The 25,070-nt window shown below is 31.5% G+C and overlaps 1 protein-coding gene across 2 annotated transcripts in view; it reads left to right on the top strand.

The window, feature by feature from the left end:
- The window catches only part of COL11A1 (collagen type XI alpha 1 chain), a 207,414-nt gene that overhangs the window by 50,925 nt on the left and 131,419 nt on the right, over positions 1-25,070 (top strand). Inside the window, exons 5-11 of one of the 2 annotated variants that reach the window (XM_057716879.1) lie at positions 12,066-12,194; positions 18,131-18,283; positions 18,474-18,563; positions 20,448-20,702; positions 22,009-22,071; positions 23,486-23,527; positions 24,483-24,545. In XM_057716879.1, coding sequence (XP_057572862.1) covers positions 12,066-12,194; positions 18,131-18,283; positions 18,474-18,563; positions 20,448-20,702; positions 22,009-22,071; positions 23,486-23,527; positions 24,483-24,545 — 795 coding nt within the window. Of the gene's footprint in view, positions 1-12,065; positions 12,195-17,749; positions 17,867-18,130; positions 18,284-18,473; positions 18,564-20,447; positions 20,703-22,008; positions 22,072-23,485; positions 23,528-24,482; positions 24,546-25,070 lie in introns of both variants that reach the window. The other variant, XM_057717564.1, reaches the window with a different exon arrangement.

Below are 25,070 nucleotides of genomic sequence, written 5' to 3'. Positions count from 1 at the left end.
CTAAAGTCTGAGTAGACAGGAAGCATATTTTTTCAATTAATCTCCTGATAACCTCTACTTTTTGAGAATTTTATGCCATGTTTAAGATTTAATATCAGTCTTGTTCCTGGCTATACAATCAAAAACCTCTAGCAAGACCCACCATACTTTTCAGCAAAGCTCTAATATCAAATGAGAACAGAAGTTTTAGTGTCCAAGGAAGATCTTATGGAAATGTTGTATAATTTTGTTAAGCTATTGCTTTTACAGTGGCACATGCTGGAAACTCCTTAACTGAATGCATTTTGCTTTCTCTTTTATTATATTTTTTCCTTATGGGCTCTACTTATAAAATAATGACTTTAAGTCTTCTGAAACTCAACCTTTTTTGGAATTTATGTATGGAACAAATACAAATGGATTCTCCAGCAGCATTTCTTGAATTTTACAGTATATAGACACTTCTAGAAGTTTGAGCTCAAAAGTGTGTTCTCCTTTAATTAGCTTCAAGTACTATAATAATTATACCTTACATTTGTGTACACTTACACGTTAAAAATTGCATAAGTAGGTATTCATTTTAAAAGAATCTCAAGGAAATAAAAGACAAATAATTATTTTCTTAATTTACATTGTTAAATTGAGTCTTATAATGGTAAATAAATTAATTGCCTGGATATCTATTTATTGAACAAACATTTATTGCATACTCATCATGTGCAGGCCTCTTCCAGGAATTGTGGAAACCTGGGAGAACAAAACAGACAGGTTGAAGCGAGAGAATAGTATTGACATATATACACTATAAAATGTGAAACAGATGGCTAGTTTTGGAAGCTGCTACATAAAACAGGGAGATTAAATTGATGATGGGCGATGACTTGGAGGGATGGGGTAGAGAGGGTGGGAGGGAGTCGCGGAAGGGAGGGGATATGGGGACATATGTATAAATACAGCAAAAACTGGCACAACAGTGTAAAGCAATTATATTCCAATAAAGAGCTTTAAATGTGAAAAACAAAACCACAAAAACCCAAAAACAGACAGGTCCTTACTCTCATGAAGTTTGTATTCCAGTGAGTTAAGCTGAACAACATAGATTGGCTTATTAAGAAGAAGAGCCCCTGAGAGTTCCCTGGTGGCCTAGTGGTTAGGATTCCAGGCTTTTACTGCCATGGCCTGGGTTCAATTTGTGGTGGAGGAACTGAGATCCTGCAAGCCATGCAGCGGGGCAGAAAAAACAACAAACAAAAAAGAAGAGGAGCCCAGTTTATTCTTGTACTTTTCCTGGAAAGTGATACATACTGGTTACTGATTATTTGAATCCATAAACTTATACATAAAAGGAAAATGTCAATTACTATTCTAGGCCTTCAACTGTGTGGTCTTTCTCTCACTTCTCATATTCCCTGTGAGTTCACCTTGGGTTCCAGCAGGAAACTGAATTTCTATTCAGGTGATTTCAGAGGTGTGAACAAGTAAGCAGAGTTACCGGGTGAGGAGTATTACCTTTCCAAGGGTTAAAGGGGTAAGGTGCAGAAATAGCAGTACAGTGAAGGCTGGAGCCCTGCATTAGTGCTTTCTGACAGTGGCCGTAGTGGTCAGGGTACCAGACTGCTGTGACAGACAGGAAAGTGTCTGGCGAAACTATCAAACCTCTTTATTCTCCCACCTTCCTAGCTCCTAACTCCAGGGTCACTTCCATCCTCTGTACTGGAAACCAACCTACAAGACAGTCTGATGATGTAGGCTGTGGGGCCGGCATAAGAGAGAGCAGCATGAATGATTAGATTAGCATTTAGGGAGCCAACAAAGAATAGCAAGTATCTTTATATTTAAAAGAAAAACTAGACACTTTCTCATTAATTATCTCATTTATGCCAGGTCCTTCTAGATTATCCTTGTGATTTTTCCCAGTTGAAAATTGTGTCATGCCCCCGCCCCTGCCACCCTAATTGTTTTCATAATTGGAATACAGTAAGTACTAAAGAAATATGTTTTTTCGATATCATGTCTGTGCATAATTAACCTCCTTAACCGGGTTATATGCTATCTGAGAGTAGGATCTGGGTCTGATTTCCCTCTTTGTTTTTCTTTTGACTATCTATAGTGTCAGCATGTTACTTTGCCTGAATAAATGTGTTGACTAAATGGCTAGATGACTGATTGATAGACAACCAGGGGAAAGGATTCTGAAAGTTATCTGACTGTCAAATTTCTGTGTAAGTTACCACTAAAAGTTATAGGAGAAATACATTTGTTATCTGATTTATAATGTATCTGTGCCTATTAATAGAATTATGTGTTACTTCTGCTGTTTCCTTTTTTAAGAAAATATTTTGTTTGGGGGAAAAATGTAGCTTGTCTTAAAATTGTAAGGCGTGAAGTGCCTTCTGAAATTAGGAATGCTGTGTAACAGGTTTGCTTTTTTTTCCTTCAAGAGAAAGTATGGTTCTTTGCAAATACTCCCATTTCAATAGGGAATACTGGCTTTCACATTTGAAAGCGTGACCCCCATCTTTCACTGTTCAGTAGACATATGTACAGACTGACTATATCCTGTAGTGAGCAAAGAAGTTTTCACATTGGTACTTAAAAAAACATTTTTTTTTCAAAATTAAAAAGGAGTAAAAGACGTTTCAATTACCTTATAATGTATATGCATACTTTTAAAATCCTCTTAGGCATATATATTTCATAAAAGGCCAATTTTGATTTAATAAAACTTCAATTCACTAAAGAAATGTATCATTTGTTATAGTAAGGAGTGCAACACAGTAAAAATAAGGAAGTATTTTTAAATATTATTTCTGGGACCTGTTACTTCTGGGATAGTATCACTGCATGTAGAACTATAATAAAAAATGTACAAAAATGCCACTACCAATGATTTCTTTTCATCCACTGATAGTCATTTTCTCTAGGCTTAAAAATAAGCAATAAAAATAATGATGCTAAACTGATATGTTAAAAAATGATACCCAAATATTCAGTTTATTTGCTTGGGTTAAAAGAGTAAATGTGCCAGTTTAACTGTTAAACTCTTTATGAAATGATGAAAAGATTCTGCCATTTCTTTTGGTATTCAAAAGATGATAATTACTTTAAAGTAAATTCAAAATTTGCTGCCAAGTCAAGGCCATGAAATATAAAGTAAATGTCAAATTCTGCAGTTAACTTTGTGTGACAGGCAGTGAATGTCATACCTGCTTGCAAAGGCCATACTTGACCTTTATGCTAATATTACTTATATGAATTTGTTCTTTGAGTCTGTGTTAAAATACAAGTTTAAAATATTAAATTATACATAATGTTTTCTTTCTTACAAATAATGTTTTTTTCTCAAGTTAATTTTTAAAGATAAGGTCTCAAATGATTTCCATTTTGTTTTAAAATCCTCTTTTTAGATTTTAAATGTTATCTTCAGTTATATTATTTTGAACAAGCAATGTCTGTATAAAGTATCAGATGACTTTATTTTGGGAGGAGGATCAAATTTTGATTATTCATATTTTAAATGTTCATTATTTAATGAACATTTGAAATGAAGAATCTTTTCATACTCTGAGGATCATCTTAGTATTTTTAAAGATTTGTAAGTTAATTTTGCATGTGTTTTCTTAAATCAAGAAGAACCAAGTGTGTTGTTTTACTTTTGATTTGGACAGATAAAATAAAGTACAGAATACAAAAAATGTATTATTTTGATTATGTATATATTTTAAATTTTATATAAAAGTGATAAAACATTTTTCTATTCTTTTTTCTTTTTATTGTTGACATGAAGTAGAATTAAGATATAATTTCATTAATATGCAGTTATTGATACAACCAGGAATTGTTTTAACTTTTTTACTAGTGTAATGAAAGTACATTTGAAAAAAATCATATAAATGGATATTTAAACTCACTATGACCTCTAGCATAATTTAATTTGATAAAGGGCTTTAAAACTCTGGTAAGTTTTCTTAAAAACTTGTTCCCTTCAAATTCTTTATTTATGCTTGGAGATAAATACTTATTTATCATTCTTACTTTCTATCACCTCCAGTGCCTGAGGGATATTTACACATGATGATACTGTCAGGTGTATGATAACCTATGATTATCCTGAGTTCTAGCTACTTGCCAAATTAAATCAGCCAATATTTCCACAGCATCTACTTAATACCAGTCTGTGGACATAGTTAGATATTACCCATGTTACAGACAAACAAAAAGACTTGTTTTGAAGTGCTCTTTTTTTTCTGCTATAGAGATAATACTTGCAAGATATAGATGAAAACAAACTAGTATTAATCAGTCTGTGTTCGTTTTCTAGGAGTGCCATAACCAAATACCACAGGCTGTGTCTTACACAACAGAAATTAATTTTTTCACAGTTCTGGATACTTGAAGTCTGAGATCAAGATGTCAACAAGGTTGATTTCTTCTGAGGCCTTTCACCTTGGCTTGTAGATAGTCATCTCCTCCCTGTGTCTTCATATGATCTTCCGCTTGTGGTGTCTGTGTCCTAATCTCCTCTTCTTATAAAAAGACCAGTCATATTGGATTAGGGCACATCATAAAGATTTCATTTAATCTTAAGTCTGTGTTTATAGGTCCTATCTCTAAATATAGTCTGATTCTGAAGCTAAGGACTTAAACATGTGAATATGGGAGACATGGGTCAGCGCATAATACCAAGTCTAGACAAGTTCATTTTATCTTTGATTATCAATGAAAAAAATGGGTATAAATTGCTACAGAAAGAGGTATGGGCTGTCAGGCTAAAGGGAAAATTTCTGCTGATTCTTATTGATGCTTATAACCTAGTTTGGCCTCACTGATACAGCCTGACAGTTGGCACAAAGAGGAGTACAATTCAAAAGTAGATAAAGGCAAGTTTCTTAAGAAAAAAAAAAGGCTACACTTTTTCTAGAAACAATCATTAATTATCATTTCACTTCATAGACTTAAAAGGTCTATCCCCAATTTTTCCTTTTTAGTATGTTTCTCCACTGAGTAAATGGCTTTGCCTTCCTACCCTTGCTCATACCAGAAAGTACAGAACTACCTTCCACTCCTGTCTAATGCACTTCCTCCCTCTCTCCTTGCCGTTCCCTTCCCGCTCCATCATCAGCATCCAGTCAGTTCCCAAATCCCAGACATTTTTTTCTCTGAGAACCTCTATGTATCCTCTACTCCATTCCTGCTATTGCTGACTTAGTTTCTCAGTGCTTAACTGCAGTGGATTCCTAGCTGATTTTCATGCTTCCAAACTAGCTGCTTTCAAATCATCATCCCCTATGTTGTCATAGTGATTTTGTTAAAATACAACTTTGATCCATTTGCTCCATGGTTCAAAGTCCTTGAACAACATTCTGTAACTTTTAGAATTCAGTTCACACACAGAGATTTTCTTATATTGGCCCTTCGCTTGGTTCTTTCTTTCTTCTGTCTTTATCTCTTTCATCTCTCAACCCTCACTACTCATTATCACTATATAGGGCCTTCCCTCCAACTATACAGCGCTATATGGACTGTTCTAACTTTGTCAGTTTCATGCATCCAAAATTTTGTTTAAGAAGCTTTTTTCTGTTTAATGCTATTTCTCTCTCCATCTTCTTTATCAACTTAACTTGTATTTGCTTATAACATACAGTCAAGATTTTAACAAGAAGCATTTTATAAAGCATTCATTCCTGTTGAGATACCTTCATGTTAAAATCAATAGAGGTAAGAATGTGCTTCGGGAAATTTGGAGGCTATCTGATTTTACAGAATACAGTTGAAGTGTGTGATTTTCAACACATTTAGGGGAGTTGAAATTTCTAACTCTAGAAACCTTTGAAATTCAGTGAGACACATGGTCAATAAATACTTGGAGTCTTCTTTTCCAAATATTACCAAAAATAAGTTATTCTCTTAGAATAAAGCTAATACCTAGGTTTTAATATTAAAAGTTTAAATCTTCCAAGATTCATAGTGGAATTAAAAGCCTTATAGGATTGTAGAGTTATTAGTTGGTAGGTTGACATTAGACAGGCTATTTACAAATAACCTGTTTAGAAACAAATTGTTCATTCGAACCATTATAGTTGTATATTGATCCAGCCTTCACATAGGATGAGGGATTGAACCTGAAAACTCAGACACTTAACATTGACACATTGACATGTGACCTTACACATTATACCAATTTCTTGTACAACACTTTGTCAATAAATGTGATTTCTTATGCATGCAAAAAAGCTAAATGTATATTAACTTGTGTATTTCCTGGATTATAATGTAATTACATTCATTTTTGCACACAAAATTGAAATAGATAGGTCTTGCAGAGAATTACTATATATATGCACATACAAACAAAAATAACAAAAAAAATGTTAGAATATGTGCATTATATTTTAGTTTTGAAAGGAGAATATGCTATTACTTATATAATTGTTCTTGATAAAAATATGGCAGGATTCTTTTGCAGTGCATGTGACATTCCATAGAGCCTCATCTTTATAGCTTTTATTCAGTTTTCTTACATTTGTTTTGCTTCCCTCCTCTAGACTCATCCTGTCTATAGGAAAATGCTATAGTATAGACCTAGTTGACGCCAGCTGTAGATAGCAAGGTAATTGCATCAGCTCTATTTTAATTTTGGCTTTGTAGATCATTTTTAGAGGAGGATGTCTTTTTCATACATTGTGTGCAGCAGATGCCAATTTTACTTGGTAACTTCAGCCTTTTCCAGCTGTGGAAATTTTTATAACTATTGAATCTAAATATTTATAGTTCATTCAACCTGTCAGGATGCTTTTGTTTGTCTACAGACTGTCTTATAAAATGTCATATGATTAACATAAAACATGATAAAATGCCTTCTGGGGAAAATAGTACTGTAGGTTTTTAACTGATTTTTCCAGTTTCTTTCCACTAGTACTATATTTAATGGCTGAATATCAAACACCTGAAAAAAGAATTTATAGGGGAGAGGTTGGCAGGATTCCATTCAGTGAAGTGCCTTGACTAAAATAGTTAAGTACTCACGAAACCAGTATTCTTCTAAAAAACTATACTATTAAAAATACCATATGCAAAATGATTAGGCAACTTTTTTGTGTTTCAGCAAAAGTTTCATTTGGTTTATTATATTATCTATAAGTTAAATGTGGAACTCTATAATTTTTAGTTCTGAAGGGGACCTTAGATATGCTCTCTAAATGCATTCATCTTACAAATGATGAATTAGGGTAAGTGACTTGCATAATTCCAAGTAATTAATGGCAAAGCTGGGATTCAAGAATCAGAATTTCTAATTGAAACCCTCAATGATGACAGTACACAAGATGTACTAAATGATGTCTTTTTTAACAGCAGAATGAAGAATATTCAAATTTCTCTGTTACTGGTTTTTACTCATTTATAATAATTCAATTGTGGCTACTCAGTGTTCTAAACTCATCGATTAGTGTTTGAGAAATGTTATCAATAATTTTAAGAATTTATATTCATTTGCTTTGAGAATGTTTAAAATTAGTAGGCATAGGAGAAATATTAGAGTCTATTCTAGCTATTTCCAAAAAGGAATCTTGAAAAAATCCCAGAAACAATCTAATTTGTTTGATTGTACTGCCTCATAACATATAAAAGTAAATAATTTTGATGTTGGAAATACTAATAATAGTATGACCATATTAACTATATATTTTGTGGATGGATATTCTGTGATTGTGCTTTATTTCATGTTTTACTGGGAAATAATTCAGATATTTCCTTATTTGGGTTTTATCTGAACATATTAACATGTTACATGCACTTCTAAAACACTTTAAAATATTTGTTTATTATTTATTTATTTATTGGCTGCATTGGGTCTTCATTGCTGGGCATGGGCTTTTTCTAGATGCGGTGATTGGGGGCTGCTCTTCGTTGTGGTGCACAGGCTTCTCATTGCGGTGGTTTCTCTTGTTGCAGAGCACAGGCTCTAGGTGCGTGGGCTTAGTAGTTGTGGCACACGGGCTTAGTTGCTCCACGACATGTGGGATCTTTTGGGACCAGGGATTGAACCCCTGCATTGGCAGGCAGATTCTTAACCACCATGCCACCAGGGAAGCCCTAAAGCAATTTTTGAATGAATGATTGATTGAAATGACTAGATAACTGAAGAATTATAGCTAAGTCTGGTTGTAGAGAAATTTCTGAATTCAACACAATTTGTCTCAAGGATGACTAAACATTGTAATATATCATGTCAGTGAAATTTTTATTGGCAGGTGTGTGTTTTTGACAGGTTAATTTTAGTCACTTTTCTGTTACTAATGGTATATTCCAGATGCAGATCTTTAGCAAGTAGTTGGCAGTGTTCATTCAAATGTTAGGATATTGAGCAAACAAGGATCAGACAAAGACTAAAAAGAAAAGTTTGGAAATGAGATGTTGTAAAGGGCACTGAAAAGCTTCAACATTCTCTCAGGGATCTAGAAAGCCTGTGTGCATGTGCAGAAAAGACTTGAGGAAACCCTAATATCTCAAATATAACTGACCTTGAGGATCTACATAGCAAGAAATGTGATCTAAGGCAGAATTGTAAACTGTTGCAGTATTAAAGGCATACTCACACACAAATAAACACTCAGAGCCTCTTGGCAAACAGAGAGAGATTTTTAAGGAATTCTCTGTCCAGTCATTTGCTCATCACTAATCTAACTGAGCAGAGACCTCAGTGGATGTAGGAAACAAAGAACATTGACTTATATAATTACTTCAAAATGTCACTAAACAAGCAGCAAAAACAACCACAAACAAAAATAATAACAAGCATCAAGGGGAGGGAGCAATGGAATCCAATTTCCAGAGGTGATATTTAAAATGTGCAACTGTCAACAAAAAATTGAGACAGGCAAAGAATCAAGAAATCATGTCACATACAAAGGAAAAACAAATCTATAGGAACTGTCCTTAAGACATGCAGACATTGCATTTACCAGACAAAGACTTTAAATCAGCAATTATGAATATGTTAAAAAAAACTAAAGGAAACCACAGCTTAAGAACTAAATGAAAGTGTGAGAATGAAGCCTCATCAAACAGAAATAAACAAAGGTAAAATTTCTTAAAAAAGAACAAACTAGATCTGGAGTTGAAAATCAATAGAGATTACTCAGTATGAAGAAAAGAAAGAATAAACTTGAAAAAAAGTTTACAGAGCATCCAAGACCTGTGGGACACCATCAAGCATAGCAACACAGACATAATGATGAGTCACAAAAAGAGTGGAGACAAAGGAGGTACAAAACATATTCCAAAAAATAATTACCGAAACCTTCCCGAATTTGATGAAATACATTAATCTATATATCTGAGAATCTCAACAAACTGCAAGATAAACTTGTAGAAATCCACACCCAAAGTATTATAATCAGTCAAAAGAAAAAGAGAGAATCTTCAAAGCAGCAAGGACAAAGTGACTCATAACATAAAGAAGATTTTCATTAAGATTAACAGCTAATTTTGGTCAGATTTCCTGGAGTGCAGAAAACAGTGGGGTAATGTATTCAAAGCTCTGGAAGAAAAAGACTGTCAACCAAAAATTCTATATCCTGCAAAACTATCTTTCAGAAACAAAGGAGAAACTAAGACATTCCCAGATTTATCAAAAACAAATAATGTATCAAAAGTTGAGCTGCCTTATCAGAAATAAAAAGGAGTCCTTCAGATTGAAATGAGAGGACATTGGACAGTAACTCAAATTCACATAGAGAACTAAAAAGCACTGGTAAAAGTACCAACATAAGTATATATAAAAACAGTAGAAATTTTTGTTGTTGTTGTTTATAGCACTTTCCTTCTCTTATCTGTTTTAAAATACAATTGCATAAAGCAAAATGTATAAAACTATGTTGATGGCTTATATTGTATAAAGATGTAATTTGTATAACTATAATACTACAAAGCAAGGGAAGAGGGAATAGAGTTATGTAGAAACAAATTTTTGTATAGTGCTGATATTAAGTTGATATTAACCTAAAAAATGTTGTTATAAATTAAGATGATAATTATAATCTCCAGGGTAATCACTAAAAGAAAAATCCTCTAAAACATAGTAAAAGAAACAAAATAATTAAAATTGTTCATTAGTAAATATCTATTTAACACAAAAGAAGACAGTAATAGAGACATCCTGTAACAAAAAAGACATAACATATAAAAAAACAAATAGCAAAATAGCTACTAAGTTGAGACTAGATATCAAATGTCTAGTAACTGCTGACTAGATAAACAATGTATGCAATAATATGTCCATACAATGGGTTGTTATTTCAAAAAAGCAATGCAGTACTGATACATGTTAAAACATGGGTGAACTTTGAAAACATGATAAATGAAAGAAGCTATTCACAACAGGTCTCATAATGTATGATTCCATCTATATGAAATGTCAGTGGTTATCAAGGTCTGGGGAAAGGGAGAGATAAGGAGTGACTGCCGTTGGTTATGGTGTTTCTTTTAGGGGTGATGATGATTTCCTGAAATTAGATATTGGTGATGGTTGGAAAACTCTGTGAATGAACTAAAAAACACTGAATTGTATACTTTAAAGGAGTAAATTCTATATGGAAATTATCTCAGTAAAGTGCTAAAAATGAAAATGTAGATTTATGATCCATTAAAATAAATGCTAATTTTAAGGGTAAGGTTATACAGTGCTTTTTAGACAGAAGAAAAAGCAATGCAAATAGAAATAACTACCACACCACAGATAGTAACCACAGTATTTAAAAAAGGATCTCCAGCTAGAACGAAATAAGTTATACTCTTTTCCTGGCACTTTTCACAAGAGTTTGCTTATATATTTTTGAGTTATAAATTTTATTCTCCATTTTATTACAGTTTTAAATCTTAACCACTATGTTGCACTCTCCAAGGGCAAGGATTACATTAAATTTATGTTTCCACCTCCAGGGATACTGTGCTCAATGTCTTGTGTATAGTACTTTCTCAATCCACATTTGTTGGTGAATAAATGAATGCTGTGATATAAAAGTACTATGAATACTTTCCTGGTACTCAGTGTTAGAGACTTCTACAATTTTCATCAGGCTCTAAATAGCTTATGTTAATCAGATGTAGAGAAAGCTGAAATAACTTTGAAATAACTTTCAAAGTGTAATCGGGAGTTCTGTGAATCAGACTCATGTGCTCAGACTTACAGGGACCTGAATCACCAAGTCAGATGGGTATTAACCCAGACAGTCTTCCTGCCTGAGTATAATTCTGAATTAATATGGTTATGACCCATAGATTTATATCAAACTAGTTTCATGTCAAATTGGACCCATTCAGAAATATTCATACGGCTTCAAGAGCAAAATATTTTATTTTCCTCATTCACACAGTTTTCAGAGCCTCCTGAAACTAAAACTCTTTAGATAACCCTACTATTAATTATTTCTAATGTTTATTTTTTATTAAAATTATTCAGATTTCTAAATAAGTAGTTTTAATCTATGCTTTGATGCTCCATTTTTAATAAAAATATGCCAAACTCATGCTTTTTAATTTATAATTTGAATTTTTCTGGTCTCTGCATTTCTCATTCATATTTGCAAGTAGAAATTTCTTTTGATATTGAGTCCTCTAACAGAACTCAATAGTTGGATCTATATTTTCATTTAAAAATTCTTGTATAAATTTGCTTAAAAATTATTCAGTCGAACTCTCCTGTTCTTTAATATTGGAAATACATTACTGTTTTATGCATTTATAGTTTAAAAATCTTATTTACTTTTTTATCAGCTTATTACTCACATTTCATTTGTCATATTCCATGCAGAGTAAAATGTGAATGCAGTAAAATCAAGTTTTAACAAACAGATGAATATACTGTGAACCACAGTATAACAGAATAACAGCTTAATAAATATTAAGATCTGATTTGTTAAGCAGGTGTGAATTTCTCTCTCAATCTTGTAGCACTATTTTCAACATTGAAATGTGATTTTTCTTCCCAGATGTTTAAAAATGAATTACACTGTGTCTCGGATAAATCTTGCTCCGGATATATGTGTGTCTGAATATGCTGACTAACCATGTTTGTTTCTTGGCAGGGGGACATCCAGCAGTTGTTGATCATAGGTGACCCCAAAGCAGCATATGACTACTGTGAGCATTACAGTCCAGACTGTGATTCCTCGGCACCCAAGGCCGCTCAGGCTCAGGAACCCCAAATTGATGAGGTGAGGACCACAAGATCAGGGCAGTTTTTCTCATTCTGATGGTAGGGACATAGGTTTGCAGTTTTGAGGCTTATCTCTATTTATTCACTTTTAATTAAACTATATCTTGTATTTAATAGTATTTTAATATTTCTAAGAAAATGTGATTTGAAGATTTTTGATGTTTGTTTCTGTCTGAAGCATTTGGTTACTTAATTTCTTAAAAATAGAGATACCTCACTTATATACTGTGTGGAGGAGCATATTTTATTTGGGAGGAGATGAGAAAAAAGATAATTTCTCAAAGATATACTTTGTCCTTAGCATTTCAATAATTAAAACAGCCTCAAGACAAGAGTGACTATTTTCTGGTGTACTTGCCATATCTCTAGGCCTTTGGCAGTTCATGCAGATGAGAAAGGGATGTTAGTGCTATCTTAATGTTGTCAGGCTGTGTTGAATATTTAGGGGGATTTAAATAATTTTTTTTTCATTTCTTATAAGGCTATGTTACACTGATATGTAAGTTTTCTTTTTTTTGCACAAGATTTGAAATGAAAAGCATTATGAACTGACTACAATAACTAAATATTCATTGATTAATATTGTGTCATTTTATTTGAAACTCAGGTGTGAAACTACTCTTCCATGCTATTTTTGCAAGAAAATTCACCATAATGAAATTTGACGCTATTCTCTCTCAGACCAAAAATAGGTGCATTAAAGTTAGCCATAGCAATTTTGTCAGATTTGAATATCCCAAAGAACAAAAAATATAATACAGTGTACCATTTATGCAGATTTTTAGATAAAATTCTTTAATGTGGATTTTCTGGAAAATAAAAAGCAAATACTGGAAGACATTGAGTCTTTAGTTGGCAGCAAAACTACACTTTTTTAATTTTCTCAAATTAAGCAGTTTTAAATTTTAGAATGTAGAGGTGGAAGTTTAAAAACATAAAGACTGTCCTTATGTTTGAAAATAACTCAAATAGCTTTCTTCTTTTAAAATACTATTAGGTGCCATCTTTTGAGTTTTACTCTTTAGAATAGATTAGGATCTTGTCTCTTTTTTTTTTTAATACACTTATTTCTGCATGTGAATTCAATTTGGATTTTACCACTTAAGTGCTTGAAATATATTTTTTGATATTACTTTTCTTTTTAAGGTATGATTGTGACTTCTGTTGCACTGATCTTTTCCATGACTTAATATTAATTTTTTTTTTATAACAGGATAAAGTCTTAAGAAGCTAACAGGAAAGCAAATATGAGAGAAAAAAAGACAAATTACTTGGATATTTGTGTTTGCTTGTTTCACATTTCTCAAGTGTTTCATTCTTTTTATTCCATCATGATTTATTAAAACAGTCTGTGAATTCCCTCATAATTTATTAAAACAGCCTGTGAATTCCAAGAAGATAGGTAAAATATCCATCAGGTTTAGTGTTTTTATATCTTAGAGATTATGTGGTGATTCAATATTAAAATTTATAACATTTAGTATACATGTCCAAGGCGGATGAGATTTATTTTGCTCCTGTTTTAAGAAATTTAAGTCTTGTTCTTTTTAGTAACAGATATGGCTCTAATTTTTAGAGGAATGAAGGTATGCATTCTTATTATATCACCTTGTGGTGTTTTATTATGTTTAATGCTATTACATCAGGTAAGCTGAGCTCTTTTAAAGCAAAATAATATTTTTAGCCATTTTTTATCTTAAATTCATTCAAAAGTAGACTTTCCATTTTTGACCTTAGTTGTTGATTCATAAATTTAACATTCCATTGAGAAATCAAACTTGCTTTTACTAGACGCATCTGATGAGGAAAAGAGCATGCTGCTATAATAAAAACTGCATGAAAATCTGGTTGTGTGATGCAATAATAACATTTCTTACAGTTTCTATATTGAATATGTCACAATGAAAAGTTTTTTTGAAGAATCAGCTCTCACTTTTTCCCCCATACTAAATTACATTGATACTTCAATAATAAGGTAACTATTATATACTAGCATGAAAAAAACTTGGTTAATGGAATTATTAAGCCATCCTTATATTACTTTTGAACTATAGCCATTAATATGTCATCATATTACAAATATGCATTTTAATGATTGTACTACAGATGTTTTACCTATACAAAATCGGAATGCAGTGTTACTTACCAGTGAATAAAGAACAAAAAGTGCAAAATAAAGCATTGAACATACATGTGGTACTTTATATTGCTTAATTTTCCATTAATAAATTTGTGGCAATTGTATATTTATTATTCTGATTTGGGTTAATAAACATGTCAATTTATTTTATAAATTAACTCAAATGTGTTTTCTTCAACTTGTAATTTTTAGAGTTCATATCTTCTAAATAACATATTAATTCATTCTTAAGATTAAATTTTTTATGTGTTTGGCACAACATTTCATCATCATGATAGAGTGAAATGTAAAGTGAAGATAAGTTTAAATATAGTGATAATATCAGGCTATTATTCTACTTCAACTTCCACAATACCATTTATATAGCAGAGTAACTACGATTAAAATTATGATGGTTTTGGGATTTTTCCCATTATGTTAAATTATCCTTCTATCTTAATAAGAAATTAGATGTTGAATCTACATGAGATTCTTTCTTAATGTACTACACAGACTGCAATGCCTTATATACAGTAGGCAATTGATATCCTTTTTTTTAAATATATATGTAAACGATAGAAAAGGAAGAAGACACAAGGGAAAGACAGTGTTTTATAAAGAAATTTATTACCTTAATTTTTTGCACTCAATATTTATCAGATATTCTAGATTTCCTAACTGTACAGATATTTACTGATGCCGCTATTTTTCTAACAAATTTAATAAGAACAGACAATGACATTTCTAGAAGACCCTTTCTCCTCACATACTATAACTTATGCTAGACAGCTCACAGATCATAGTTGAAACCATTCCATCACTGCATTTTTTTTTGCATATATTCATTTGGTTGATTACAAGTAGTTCTCTCTTCTTCACCTATCTTTGGGGCACCCCAAAATTCCATAGTAAGAAGGGAGAATCATCTCCAAAAATAGGTTGTAAAACTTTATGTAGACCAACAAAGTCCTAAGCATATCAATACCCACCAGAAGGAGGATGTTATTTAGATTTTAAGAAAAAAGGAGAACAGAAGCACTGATTCTTTTCAGTGACTCCTGAATGCCTCTAAAAAAGATGTGCTTTAGTGCCTAAGGAGATAATCATGTTACTTCCTTCATTATTCCTCAACCACAGGTAGTCTGGTTGATCTCCTTGTGGAAAAAGTTTAGATAGAGGAGAAAATTACAGTGGTTACTCCTATAAAGAAAAAAAAAACATGATATAAAGATAGTAAAAGTAATTGGCTGCTTTGAATACCAGGCTTCATTTAAGATGCATTTAAATTGTGCATTTTTACAGTCCTTCATGCCTTTATATATTGTCTTATGTTTTTTACAATTCATTATAGATACACATCACTCTGAAAAGTCAGCTTAATTTTAAAACTCTAAAGCATAAATTAGACTGGCTAATCTTTTTTCATGTTTTAACTTCAAGCTGCCAGCTAGAAATTATATAAATCCACTATTTCTTATTCCAACATGGGTGATTATAACTGCAGAAAAAAATTATTCAGTTTCCATTAATGTATTTTAATATGTATCTAAAGTCAGTATTTAATTGTTTTATTTATTTAATGCTGCTATTGATTAATACTTACTTTGCCTTTCCTAGAAATAGTTGGCATTATATCTTGCTTGTAGATTCATGAAGAAACACAGATGTTCAAAATGTTATATATGCATTCTTCTATTTTAACAAATTCTACTCAAGTTCTAATTAGAATAAAGCTTTGTTGAAGTCCTTTAATGTATATTTAATAATAATTAAACTAATATTGGATAGATAAAATTATGAATCAGTTTCAATTAATCAAATTGAAATTTTGACAATCATAAATACTAAAACTATGTCTATATATTTCAATATGACCTTCAGCTGAACCATCTAGAAAAGTTAGTCTAGTGAGGGTATTTCATTGTGAACCAGATATTCAATATTGCCATGGGATCAGTTTTGAACATGTCTCATTATATGTCTTTGTGAAATTTGTACTCATTTGCATTACTATAGCTAATAGAGCTTATTAGAAGTCAGAGTGATCACAATTCTCTAAAAGATATGTGGTGAAGAGTTATTTTCCTGGCACATTAAAAGGGATTTTCTGGCATTTTAAAAGTGCCAAGAGAGGTCCAGTTGGGATATGATTAAAATTTTAACAAATATAATACTTAGGGAATTCCAAATAGGTTGCTTTTGCCATATATGTACATATGTAGATATGTATATATATGTGCACATAAATATGTATTATACATAATAAATATATGTATACATATATACATACATATGTATTAACAATATAATTATACATATGTATTAGACATAAATATATGTATACATATACATAAATATATATTATAATTAATATATAAATATATATATTAGAGTTTTAGCTTGTTGAGTTTGTGGCTTAATATCATTTGTTATATATGACCTTAATAGATTTACAGTTATTTTGATTAAAGCCAATAATTACAATATCTATATTCATGTTTAAAAATTAAAATTTTGATAGATATATTTGGCTTTGAAGGTGAGCATATTATTTTCCTCATCATTCAATATTAATGATTGTATTGCACATCCCTCTATTGAGAAATGTACTTCTTTCTCCTAATTTTTTTATTACAGAATAATCTAGTATTCAATTTTTCAATTTGAGTTACATTTACATGGTTTAAGGTATCTAAATGTTATACTCTTTTTTGTTAGAAAAAACGCAGTATTTGTAAAAATTGAAATAATGTATTAATTATAAACAGATCTAATTTTGAATTTTTTAATGGTTCACAAGTATTCTGTGCTCATTTTGATCTTTAAGTCTATAGCAAATTAGTTATTTCCGAATAGATTTTAGATTGTATTTTCCATTGGTTCCAGTATTCCAAATAGAATATAGACTCATTTCATGTTCCTTATGTTCCCTTTCCTTCCTTTCCGCTTTCCATCTCACAATAAATATGAAAATTCTTTCATACTTGGGAAGACTATTCTCCATACTTTTATTTTTAAACATGTAATTTAACTAAAAAAAAGTACCCATTGAAATTGCTGTAAAATAAAGGAGGGTTGTATAGCAATTTTTACAAATCAAAATTAACCTGAATATTTAACAACTATATCCAAGTATGTAATTGCTATGTTTGAATTAATATTCAACAATTAAAAGTTTGAATTAATATTCTAAACTTTTAATTTTCTCACGATCCTAACCACTATTCTGCTCTTAGAAAACCTGCTTTGTCACCATGTTGTTATACTCTGTGTAAGACAGTATTACCTCTTGCAACACAAAGCAATATTTAAATAACAGTATTTCCTTGTCTCTTAACTTTTACTAGTAAAAGTTAAGAACATGATTACCACTTTGTTAATAGTATTACCTGCAACTAACAAAACTGCCTGATATTTTTTCCTTTGCGATGTAGTATGCACCTGAGGATATATTGGAATATGACTATGAGTATGGGGAAGCAGAATATAAAGAGGCTGAAAGTGTAACAGAGACACCCACTGTAACTGAGGAGACAATAGCACAAACCGAGGTAAAAGCAAAGTAGCGCCTTTGTGTATGGTGTCCTGCTGTTTGTCATCCTGTGGTTCCTTATGTCCACTCTTCCTTAAACTGACCATAAACCTTTCATTCATCTGATTTCTATGACCTGATAACTGTGATTTTTATTTGACAGTGGCTGTCCTGAAGGAATGATGCTCGGTTTGCTTTGCCTATCCTTCCTTTCATCCATGCTCTCTATTTCCCTTTTCATTTTATTTATATTTTCCATTCCATCTTTCATCACATTTTACAGAAAAAGAAATTCAGTTTCAAAATGAAGACGAAGCCAGTGGCCACTAACTCAAAGGAAAAGTCCAAAAAGTTTACACCCCCTAAATCTGAAAAATTTGCATCCAAGAAGAAGAAAAGTTATCAAGCAGCAGCAAAAGCCAAGCTAGGGTTAAAGGTAGCAAAGAAAAAGCAATCAAGATCTCTCCTAGATAAGCTGGAAGATCTCTGATGATGAGTCATTGTCCTAACCCAACTAGATAAATACTCATTTGGCTAATATGATACCCCAATTAAATCATAATTGCCATAGATTTTGGATTACCTTACATTTTTACTAACTGCTTTTCTTTTGAATTTACTATTAGGCAAATGTTGTTGATGATTTTCAAGAATACAACTATGGAACAGAAAGTTACCAGACAGAAGCTCCTAGGCGTGTATCTGGACCAAATGAGGTAATGCTCATAGACAACATTAAATCACAGTTCCAATACTTAAAATGTGTAATATTTCTTGTTATATTTCACTCTGGAAGAATCTATAACCTCTGAAAAGTTTGATGTTTTCATTCTTTTACTGAGGTAAGAGAAACAATAACACTGGCTCACTATTACTAAATGCAGTTCATTTACAATTAATGTCAATTCAGGTTTTGCATGACTCTTTGCTTCATGCAAATGCTAAATTGATCAAACTGAATTGGCTGCTATCATTTTCTTGGTTGCTTCTGGGATTGAACAAGCTTCTCAAAATGTTGTGATTAAGGGTATTCACAACATAACCCTTCTGTGAGCAGGAGAATCCTCTAAAGTAAAAATTGTATCATCAAATGATACAATTAGAATTTACTTCATCTGACCAATAATCATGCACTTTTATGGCACAAATGTTTTGAGAAAATATAGTCTTAGTTGATTTTAATGGCTATTTACATTTTCAAACTTAATTATGATTAAAATAATACATCTTAACCTTGTCCAGTCCTTTCTATGAAAATGTTTAAGTACATACAGGTACAAATGGGATAATCTTCTTGAATTTCATATTATGCATATATTCTGCTTATGAAAAAATAAGTATACAATTCAGTTTAATTTTGTTAAATTCCTGCCACACCCGGTATGAGAAATACCTAAATCATTTTAGTTATTAAAAAATTTACATAACCTGTCCCACTCAAGCAAATTAACTCAGTAAGACTTTACATGCAAACACATAATTTAGAATAATAACATTTTAGAGTAAGAACTGATTTCAAGTTCCATCTAGTCCAAATTAATCATTTTCCAAAAATGGTTATCTTGATTCAAGATGTTTATTTATATACCCAAATTCATTCAGCTTTTTGGCTCAGAGCTATGAACACAGTAATATTCTGAAATATTATGGTTACTGGACATTTTATTTTAGTCAATAATCATTTAACCACATTTTTCATTCATATGACTTTATGTAACATGACATTATTCAGTATTATTCTATCATCAAGATTCACTATATTATAGCAAACAAGTTATTTAAAAATGAAATTCAAAAGTAGAAAGATAAATTAATTTGAACCTCATTAAAATCATAATATAGCCCTAAATTATCTAATAAATATCATTCAGATTTATGCTATTAATGAGGAATTATTTATAAAAAAAGGAAATTATACTAGCTTTATTTTTCTGTATCTCTGAGATAGTATTTTTGATATAATTGTTACTTTTAAGTGAATAGTCTTGTACTCTTTACGAGACTATACAGTGATCTATTCTACTATATGAAATTCTGAGGACTATAAATTCTATTTTATTTGCTTTAAAGAACTCTTTGGTGGTGTAATACTTCCCTACATACTAGATACTCTGCATAAATATTGCAGTCATAAATCTCAATATTGGCATTAGTATTTTATTTTTTGGATTGAGAGTCAAACTTACATAGCTTTTCTGGTAGCAATTATATTCATTATGAGGCTCTGTGAGATTTGAAAAGTAAGCAAAACTTTATATTATATATATATATATTATTCAAGTCAAACTACAAAGTAAATATCAAATTGCATAACAAGTTTTTTTCCAATGAAACAAGCAAATACACATGTTGAATCTATGTGACTATTTGCAGTTTATTGGCAAAAGTGCTTTGAAAGCAATATTTCCTTGTACATACCAATGTACAAAAATATTCCTTTCAATGATGCTGAAAGGCTATCTTTCCTAGCCTTCTGACTTGCTTGAATAGTATTCAAACCACTTCTTGTCACATTCCATCAAACTGTAATTGCAAATGCTTACCTTGCTTTACTAACAGTAAACTTCATGTTCTCCAATTCCTGCAACTTAAATTAATAGCCAAATCCAGTTGAAGAAGTATTTACTGAAGAATATCTAACTGGAGAGGATTATGATTCCCAGAGGAAAAATTCTGAGGATACGCTATATGAAAACAAAGGAATAGACGGCAGGGACTCTGATCTTCTGGTAGATGGAGATTTAGGCGAATACGATTTTTATGAATATAAAGAATATGAAGATAAACCAACAAACCCCACTAATGAAGAATTTGGTCCAGGTGTTCCAGCAGAAACAGATATCACAGAAACAAGCGTAAGTCAGTATTATGCTCTTGTGTGATTTTATGTCTTATTTCTGGAGTATTTTTGTGTTCATCTTAATGTCTTTTCAGGTTTAAAATATAGGTTTTGTTCTTATATAAACTATGAATATTTATCACTACTAAGATACCTTGGTAGATTCTTCCTCATGGGAATCTGCAGCAGTTATATCTCAGGTCACACTACTGGAGTCTTCATTTGAAAGAATAATCTTTAATAGAGTTGTATCCAAATTTTCTTGGCATTGATAAGATTAAATTACAGTCATTACCACTCTTGGGACTAAGATTGTTTTCTTTTTTTTTTTCTATTTTTTTTTAATTAGGTAAATTGTCTTGGTCTGCTTTTTTTTTTTTCTTTTAAGAATTTTAATGAGATACAGTTAACAGACAATAAACTGCATATATTTAGAGTGTACAATTTGGTATCCCAATCTCTCAGTTCATTCCCCCCCAACCCTCCCCACTTTCCCCACTTGGTGTCCATATGTTTGTTCTCTACATCTGTGTCTCTATTTCTGCCTTGCAAATCAGTTGGTTTGTACCATTTTTCTATAGTCCGCATATATGTGTTAATATACAATATTTGTTTTTCTCTTTCTGACTCACTTCACTCTGTATGACAGTCTCTAGGTCCATCCATGTCTCTACAAATGTCCCAGTTTCATTGCTTTTTACAGCTGAGTAATATTCCATTGTATATATGTACCACAACTATTTTTTCCTTTCATCTGTTGATGGACATTTAGGTTGCTTCCATGTCCTGGCTATTGTAAATAGTGCTGCAGTGAACATTGGAGTGCATGTGTCTTTTTGAATTATGGTTTTCTCTGGGTGTATACGATTGTTTTCTAAGTTTTAGATTATTTTATTTTATTTTGCTTTTCTGGTGATTCTAAGTAATGCACCATATTAATTATTATTTTATTGTTATAATTATTATCATTTAACCTTTCGAACCTCTTCACCCATTTCTTTCCCTCCACCTCAATTTTATTGAATTTAATTTGATGACACTTTTTGCTTAGTGCCTTGAAATAATATTTGAGGTCAACAGATATCTTTATATAACATGTCTTTAAGAAGCTATTGTTCAATCTCATTCACGATTTAGCAGTAATGTTCATTATGTTTTCCTTTGTATATTTTCAGTATTTAAAACTTTAATAGATTTCTATGTTAAAAAGTACATTTTAACAGATTGTTTCAAATGCACTTAGATGATTACATCACCTTTTAAAACTACTTAAATGGCCTTATTTACTTAAAGACAGGGTGCTTGAATTTTTCACTCAACAGATAAATGGCCATGGTGCATATGGAGAAAAAGGACAGAAAGGAGAACCAGCAGTAGTTGAACCTGTAAGTACTGGTGTGAATACATTGTAAAGGTTGGTACAATAATTTATATTATGAGCCATCACTGCTGTAAAATACTATGCATATTCATGTAGTACCATTGAAAATTCTAATGTCCAACCATTTATAATGCCACAAGTGAGTGAGTTAGTAAGACCAGTTCTGGCAAGTACAATTTCAATAAACCAAAAAAATATAGAGAATTTTGAAATTTGAAACTAGCTGACAATGTTTTAGTCTAATTCTGTCGTTTTATAACTAAGGAACATAAGATCTAAAATGTCTAAGTAAATTTCATGAGGTTCAAATGTTTGGTGTTTGAGATATGACCAGACTTTTCTTCTTGTATTTTCCAATCCAGTGATTTTTCCTCTAATTACTATGACTTGACATTATTAGAAATTTATTTGACATAGTACTTACTTGTTTCATATCCAGATCACATCATGGAATAATATGAAAACATTCTTTTTAAAATTTACTTCCTTTTCTTCCATTGGAAAAAATCTTCAAATCATTTCAAAAGTAATTTTTCAAATTTATATTAATGTTACTACCACTCAAGATATTGGTAAGAAGCAAATTCTTCCTGGAAGTCAATTTTACTATTGTTCTACTTAATCAGCAATTTGGAAAAAGTATTGCATAAGAACTAAAGGAAGTATGTTTGACTGTTTGCCTCAAGCTCATGAAAATAATTTCAGAAACTGCAAGGACATAAAATTTTTTTAAAAGATGGTGGGAGCTAAAGATTAAAAAAATGCATCTCTAAGAACATTGTTGTCTGTCTATTGCTCCAGAGTCTGAGAAAGCATGTCATATGCTCACCAAAGTCTTTAAAAATATTTTCTCAGAATAATTTTTCCCTGTTATGAAAATCTACAACCAACTTTTTAAATGAAAAGTTTCATCAGTAAAATGATGAACTTTCTAGAATTGGGTTCTTATCCTGAAATAGTATTCTCTTGTCTATTTAAGAACTTACATTTATGCCCATTTCTTTAACATGGACTTTTCTTCCCTTTCCCTGAATTAAAGTGCTTAGGTACCACTTTCTTTCATCCTTTCATTCACACAGCTGATATTTATCAGGTTTTTGCTGTGTGTCAAGCATTATTCTGGGTGCTAGGGAAAACTTGGTTAAATGTCTTTGCTTGCCCTTTTGGGAAACACTTAGCATACTCTTTTTGTAATATTACTTCTCTGAATATTTATTTCCTTGCTAATTATTTCACAGATTTTCTTAGGACAGGGATTATGTCTTCTGTCATTTTGAATTTCCTCCCTTCCTCATGCAAAAATGCTTGTAATTGGTTTTATATGTAGGAACAGATAATTTACTTTTTAAAATGCAATGATGTGGTGCTTTCTTAGGGTTACATTACTCTAGTAATGACTCTATCTTTTTTAACTGTAGGGCATGCTTATTGAAGGACCACCAGGGCCAGCAGGACCTGCGGTATGTAAATGTTTTAAGATTATTTTCGTCTTTATTTTTTTTTAGTAATCAGATATAAGATTTCTATTATACTGTTGAATTTATATATTTTAGACTAATTTGAGTATTGAATTATAGAGGCAAATACTTGGTCAGAGGACCTGGTAGCCTCGAATAGCTTTCTGATTTGGCTATCCAAATGATATCCTTTTGAGAGCTATCATATTACATTTTGTTTTAAATATTTTTGTTGCTTAAATATCTCTGACTCTTCTAACCTCATCTTCAACTTTGTACCTGAAAGTTATAAAAGTAAAAAAAGGCCCTCTTTATTTCTTTAAGAGGTATAGATATATCTCAGTAAATGGAGCTGAAAATTCTAAGTAGATGGTAGCTGCTTTATCTGTACTTCTGAATGGAGTGACTATCAGCTTCCATTGTCATTTCCTAGTTAGACTGATATTACTCATCAGTGTGTCTTTATTGTCAGGTAGTTGTACTCATCTGACTTTGTCAGATATCCTCTTTATTTTGTGGAATTAATTAAATTCTTGTTATGTAAAATAAATACATTATACTGATGCCATTAATTACTTTTACCATACAAGAATATAAATTCTTTCTACATTTCAACTTCACTGTCACATTTTTGAAGTCTAATTGAATGAGTATACCTTTTCTTCAGTAAGAACTGGGATCCAACTTCCACCTCAGGGACTGTACATTGGCAGTTTCTCCTTTCCTATTTTTCCTTGGAATGTCTGCCACTACCCTGAGAACAGCCTCGTAGAGGATGAGTGGAGCTAGCTACAAAATTGTCCCTATATGTTTTTTTATGGAAAGATAGATAGGGCGAATGTTTGGGAGAAAAGTGTTTATTTATGAAATGTAAATGAGTTCTTTGACTTTGGTAGTGTGAATTTGACTACTAATAAAATCAGGAATCTGACTCAGATCATGGTTTCTTTCTCTGTAGGGTCTTATGGGTCCTCCAGGTCTACAAGGCCCCACTGGACCCCCTGGTGACCCTGGCGAGAGGGTAAGTGAAGGGACTCGTAACCAAAGAATGCAACATAGATGAAAAGAAAACATTCTACAAGTTTAACATATTATTCTTCTCATTTGGATAACATATGAGTTCAATGTTGTGCAAAATTTTGTTTAACTTTTCTAAGTATAATTTTAAAAGTGAGAGGAAAGGATGTTCATTTATCCATGTTATAATTAGTAAGAAAATTTTTATTTTTAATCAATTTCAATTTTGATATGAATCCAACACATTAGATTCAGTTCTTCCTTTTGAATTCAGACATATTTCCCAGGAACTCACATGGCAATTTAGTTGGGTGCTGATAGAATGAGTTAATAAGCCTGCATCCTAATTTGAAGATCACATCAAACAGAGCATTTGTGCTGTTTGTCAAAATTTTTCTTGTAAAATCCTTTTTTTCTCCTTCCTTGAGTAGCTAATAAATTTGTGCATTATTTAAATTATGTAAAATTAGTGCAATGAAATATAGTTCTTTCTAGGTATACTTACTAAAATGAGATTAACCGAGGAATA

This window comes from Hippopotamus amphibius, chromosome 1 (assembly GCF_030028045.1).
Source record: "Hippopotamus amphibius kiboko isolate mHipAmp2 chromosome 1, mHipAmp2.hap2, whole genome shotgun sequence".
Taxonomy (NCBI): domain Eukaryota; kingdom Metazoa; phylum Chordata; class Mammalia; order Artiodactyla; family Hippopotamidae; genus Hippopotamus; species Hippopotamus amphibius.
Note: the sequence above shows the minus strand (reverse complement) of the source record. Positions and strands in the feature narration are given on the sequence as shown.